Source organism: Capra hircus, chromosome 8 (genome assembly GCF_001704415.2).
Source record: "Capra hircus breed San Clemente chromosome 8, ASM170441v1, whole genome shotgun sequence".
In the NCBI taxonomy this organism is placed as follows: domain Eukaryota; kingdom Metazoa; phylum Chordata; class Mammalia; order Artiodactyla; family Bovidae; genus Capra; species Capra hircus.
Window position 1 is genome coordinate 15,209,861 of NC_030815.1, and position 6,223 is coordinate 15,216,083.

General features: G+C 41.5%; 1 protein-coding gene across 1 annotated transcript; it reads left to right on the forward strand.

Moving 5' to 3' along the window:
* Positions 501 to 1,181, forward strand: LOC108636665 (the record flags this gene model as incomplete). Its single annotated transcript, XM_018052856.1, has 1 exon — positions 501 to 1,181. A coding segment is annotated over exon 1 (681 nt), but the record flags the coding sequence as incomplete, so codon positions are not given.

The window sequence follows — 6,223 nt, forward strand, 5'->3', positions numbered from 1 at the left end:
CATTACCTGATGGTCAAAACCGAAATCAGATTGATTATATTCTTTGCATCCAAAGATGGAGAAGCTCTATACAGTCAACAAAAACAAGACCAGGAGCTGACTGGCTCAGATCATGAACTCCTTATTACCAAATTCGGAGGAAAACCGCTAGACCATTCAGGTATGACCTAAATCAAACCCCTTATAATTATACAGTGGAAGTGAAAAATAGATTTAAGGGACTAGATCTGATAGATAGAGTGCCTGATGAACTATGGACAGAGGTTCATGACACTGTAGAGGAGACAGGGATCAAGACCATCCCCATGGAAAAGAAATGCAAAAAAGCAAAATGTCTGTCTGGGGAGAGCTTACAAATAGCTGTGAAAAGAAGAGAGGTGGAAAGCAAAGGAGAAAAGGAAAGATATAAGCCTCTGAATGCAGAGGTCCAAAGAATAGCAAGAAGAGATAAGAAAGCCTTCCTCAGTGATCAATGCAAAGAAATAGAGGAAAAGAACAGAATGGGAAAGACTAGAGATCTCTTCAAGAAAATTAGAGATACCAAGGGAACATTTCATTCAAAGATGGGCTCGATAAAGGACAGAAATGGTCTGGACCTAACAGAAGCAGAAGATATTAAGAAGAGGTGGCAAGAATACACAGAAGAACTGTACAAAAAAGATCTTCATGACCCAGATAATCATGATGGTGTGACCACTCACCTAGAGCCAGACATGCTAGAATGTGAAGTCAAGTGGGCCTTAGAAAGCATCACTATGAACAAAGCTAGTGGAAGTGATGGAATTGCAGTTGAGCTATTTCAAATCCTGAAAGATGATGCTGTGAAAGTATTGCACTCAATATGCCGGCAAATTTGGAAAACTCAGCAGTGGCCACAGGACTGGAAAAGGTCCATTTTCATTCCAATCCCAAAGAAAGGCAATGCCAAAAACTGCTCAAACTACCACACAATTGCACTCATCTCACACACTAGTAAAGTAATGCTCAAAATTCTCCAAGCCAGGCTTCAGCAATACGTGAACCATGAACTTCCTGATGTTCAAGCTGGTTTTAGAAAAGGCAGAGGAACCAGATATCAAATTGCCAACGTCCGCTGGATCATGGAAAAAGCAAGAGAGTTCCAGAAAAACATCTATTTCTGCTTTCTTGACTATGCCAAAGCCTTTGATTGTGTGGATCACAATAAACTGTGGAAAATTCTTTAAGAGATGGGAATACCAGACCACCTGACCTGCCTCTTGAGAAACCTATATGCAGGACAGGAAGCAACAGTTAGAAGTGGACATACAACAACAGACTGGTTCCAAATAGGAAAAGGAGTACGTCAAGGCTGTATATTGTCACCCTGCTTATTTAATTTCTATGCAGAGTACATCATGAGAAACGCTGGACTGGAAGAAACACAAGCTGGAATCAAGATTGCTGGGAGAAATATCAATCACCTCAGATATGCAGATGATACCACCCTTGTGGTAGAAAGTGAAGAGGAACTAAAAAGCCTCTTGATGAAAGTGAAAGAGGAGAGTGAAAAAGTTGGCTTAAAGCTCAACATTCAGAAAACAAAGATCATGACATCTGGTCCCATCACTTCATGGGAAATAGATGGGGAAACAGTGAAACAGTGTCAGACTTTATTTTTGGGGGCTCCAAAATCACTGTAGATGGTGACTGTAGCCATGAAATTAAAAGATGCTTACTTCTTGGACGAAAAGTTATGACCAACCTAGATAGCATATTCAAAAGCAGAGACATTACTTTGCCGACTATGTTCCGTCTATTCAATGCTGTGGTTTTTCCAGTGGTCATGTATGGATGTGAGAGTTGGACTGTGAAGAAGGCTAAGTGCCTAAGAATTGATGCTTTTGGAGTGTGGTGTTGGAGAGGACTCTTGAGAGTCCCTTGGACTGCAAGGAGATCCAACCAGTTCATTCTGAAGGAGATCAGCCCTGGGATTTCCTTTGAAGGAATGATGCTAAAGCTGAAACTCCAGTACTTTGGCCACCTCATGAGAAGTGTTGACTCATTGAAAAAGACTCTGATGCTACGAGGGATTGGGGGCAGGAGGAGAAGGGGATGACAGAGGATGAGATGGCTGGATGGCATCACTGACTTGATGGACGTGAGTCTGAGTGAACTCCAGGAGTTCGTGATGGACAGGGAGGCCTGGCGTGCTGCAGTTCATGGGGTTGCAAAGAGTCGGACACAACTGAGCAACTGAACTGAACTGAACTGAATGCATATGCCCTATTGTTCTTGCCTGGAGAATCCCAGAGATGGGGGAGCCTAGTGGGCTGCCGTCTGTGGGGTCGCACAGAGTTGGACATGACTGAAGCAACTTAGCAGCAGCAGCAGCAGCAGCAGCAGCAGCAGCAGCAGCAGCAGCAGCAAGTCGTATGCCTGCTTCAGCATATCGGATGAGTGGAACAGGCCTCCTGTTACAGTTCAGAGCAGAGCTGTACCATAGCATCCCATCTGTGCTTTGGGAGAAGAGGTTTGGGTTTCCAGAAGATTTATTTGTAACTATGAAAAATATAAAGTTGTGTATGCTTGTGGATGTTCAGAAACCGTTTACACTTAAAGGCCAGTAGCCCATGCAGAGCTGACACATTCTTTCTGGCATTGGAAGATGACCTCTTTCAGTGGCCAGATGTTTAAGAGAGAGATTGAACAGCCCCATAAACAGTTAATTAGAATAAAACACAAGAAGTCTTTTGCCAGGGTCCAGCCCCAGTGGATCCAGGGAATTCGAAGGTGGGGACGGCGTCGGCGTCTTTGGAAATAACTTATTTAATTACAGATAGAGAGGGATTAGAAAAATTAGCAGAGAAAAGAGGCTGAATAACTTGGTTCACATGAAATACCAATCATCACCTATGTAGGCTGCAGGCGTCTTTCTGTTCTCCCAAAGGAGAGGAGGCACTGAGGCACCCCCCCCACCCCAGTCCAATCTTAGAAGCCCAGGCGAAATTAATACGCTTGGTGGGTACCCATGCACCAGATGGGAATTCGGCTAGAAAATAGTAGGGGAGAAAAAGGGGCTGAATAACTTGGTTTATGTGGGATACCAATAAAATTCCAAGACAAGGAATTTGCACCATCTACGTTGGGCCCCTGGTGCCACTTGAATATCGGAAGGTGCCCCTCCTTGGGCTCCTTTTCGCGTGGGCTTGAAAACCGGGGCAAATAAGTAGACTTGGAGGGCACCCACGCTCCAGATGGGAATTCAGCCTGAAAAATGGGGAGCAGAAAAGAACGACATGAGGGAATCAGTCTTTCCGGAAACTGATCCAATGTCTTTATTTTGGGATTTGCTTATATACCTTTTGTTACATATAGGGATGAATACAGAGTCATGTGGGGGTCAGCAGTCCTGACCTTTATCAAAATCAGGTGCTTCACATAAATGTATAAAAAAAGGTCTTGGGGATATTACATCATCTTCTGGCCACGAGACCCGCTGACATTTTATGATCCTTTCTTTCTGATAACCAAAAAACTTATTTTTTCCATAGGTGTTTTTTCTTAAACCAGGCGCCACCCTCCAAATAAAGTTACATTCCTATAGGATGAGGGTGTAGTGAGTTACAATCAAGAAAGGAATTTATTTAACCCAAGGTTAACATGATTAATCTTAAAGGTTAATACTTATTTCTGCTATATGCTTAAAGGTTAATGCTTATTTCTCCTATATGCTAGTTATATTCATTATAAGGGCAGGGAATATGGAGATTTAGCTGCAAACATCAGCCCAACAAGTGAAAATCCTTTCACCAATGCTCCCCTTAAGATCTATTTAGTCTTAAGATAGTGATAAAGTTACATTTTTACATAGCAAGGACACAGTGATTTATAACAAAGTACAGTGATCTGTTACAAAAGAGAAAATCCATTAATTCAAAAAGTCTAGTATTGCTAACCTTAAAAACTACTCTATTTCCTTTTCTATATTTCAAATACATTGATTAATATATTCACAGGTGCCTAAGGATATGGAGGGCTGGCGGCAATCATTAACTCAACAAGAAGAAAAAGCCCTGTGCTAATTAAGACTCTCAAAATACTCCAAAACTCTCTGTGCTGTTTATGGTTAAGAGGTAGAAAACAATCATGTGAGTAGTGGCAAGGAGTATGGATAATCCTGTCACACAAGCTAGTCTGTCAGCAGAGAGGTTTGACCTAAGACACCCTTGTCACACCCAGGGCAGAGAATTAGCAGCAATTATTGACACAACAAATGAAAAACCCTTCACCAATATAATTCCTAACCAACCCACTATACTAATAATTTCCAACTCCCCAAAAGAATTTGCCTTTAGTAAGTCTAAAACATCTGGTGCCTCTCAGGTTGGGAGGCTGTAAACAATCACATGTGGCCGGACGAACCTATATCTAGGCGGGCTAGATAACCTACAGAGGAGTCTGTAAGCTGAAACACTCTTGTCACGCCCAGGAATTTTTATTGCCTTGGAGCTGCACGTTTACTTCTTCTCCGAGAGAAACGGTTATGGGGGAGAGCCCCCCGTAAAGTCAGAGGCGTAGGTGAGAGCATAAAACAGACTCTGGTTTTGGGGTTAGATGCTCGGGAACAGGGGGTTTCCTGAGGCTTGATCATGCCTTTGCGTATGCCAAGCCTCCTTCCTCATGACCTTTGCCATGGGCGGAGTTCCTCACGCTGGCCCCTGACAGTCTTCTAATCAGAAGGTTTCAGTGCTAATGGGAAGAGTCATTCCTCTGTGAGTAGGCTATGGTGAAATCCTGACTTGGACTAGAGTTCTTGGGGTAGAAAGGGGAGAAATATGTGGAGACTTACTGGTAGGGCATGGCTGGGTCAGTATTCTGACATGGAAACATTTGTCTTTTTTATTATTACGTGGAATCTAGCTAACATTTTTTGTCAAGCAGTGTGAGCCAGTGGCTTATTTTCTGGACAATTCCTGTGTTGGGGGTGGGAGTGGAGGAATGTTCATATCATCCCAAGACACGCTGCTAGAGTGGTTCTGTTGAGACAATAAAATAAAATATATACTTCATAAAGGGGCTTCCCCAGTGGCTCAGCAGTAAAGAATCTGCCTTTAGTGCAGGAGACACATGTTCAGTCCCTGGTAGAGAAGATCCCCTGGAGGAGGGCATGGCAAACCTCTCCAGTATTCTTGCCTGCAGATTCCCACAGACAGAGGAGCCTGGTGGGTCACAGTTCATGAGGTCACAAAGAGTCCAACATGACTGAAACAACTGAGCATGCTCACATGCATGCTTCCTAAAATAGTATACTCCTATCAGCTCAGGAATTATTGAACTAAGTTGGACCATTGGTCTAAATTCTGAATAACATTTCTTTTGTCTTTGTTACAGTAAGAAATAATTTCAACAAGGGGTATGAGATATTTATTTTTAAAAAGCTGAATAGGTAAAGAAAAATGTCATTAGCAGTGAAGTACTAAGTGCAGGGAAACAATGCATTTGTTTTCATTATTCAGATAAATATGAAAGGAAATGCTAATAAGAACGGTTTCCTTTTAACACCTTGACAACTCCAACTGCTTTTCTTTATTGATATTAATTTACTGCTAAATTGAAAATAATTTCCAAAAAATCAACTGAATTAACTAAAAGCTTTTCAGTTAACGTGAGCGAGTCAAAGAGTTCTGAAATTAAACTTGAGACAAAAAAGCAAAAGCATAACATGGAGTAATCCAAATTAGAAAGGAAATGTCACGAGACCTCCCTTTCCTTTTATATACTCCTTTCAAGTTTGGTGCTCCAAAATTCATTTAAACCTTTTTTTTTTTTTTTTTTTAACCTATTTATGTGGAAGAGAATAGTGAAATAATAAATGTAAAGTTACAGTGTACATTGAGGCTGTAGTTATTCTCACTGAGAATAAATTATAGTTATTCTCACTGAGTTAAACTGCAGAAGAAACAGAAATATCCCTGGAAATGTCCTAGTTCTGTAATGAGGAATCACGGGGTGAAAGATGAGCCTGACTTCAGCTTACTGTAGTTTTCTTTTTCCTTCTTTTCTAGTCATCCATGTATCCTCTTTCATTCATCTGTATCTGTCATCTATTATTTTTTTATTGGTTTCTGCTGTTTCCCTTTTCATTGTTGATCGAATCCCATCTCCCTTACACCAGTCCATATTTATCTCTTCCTTTGAAGTTTTGATTTAGGTTCTGATGAACATTTCTGACTGACCTGCTCTTAAGTCTGATCTCTGCTAC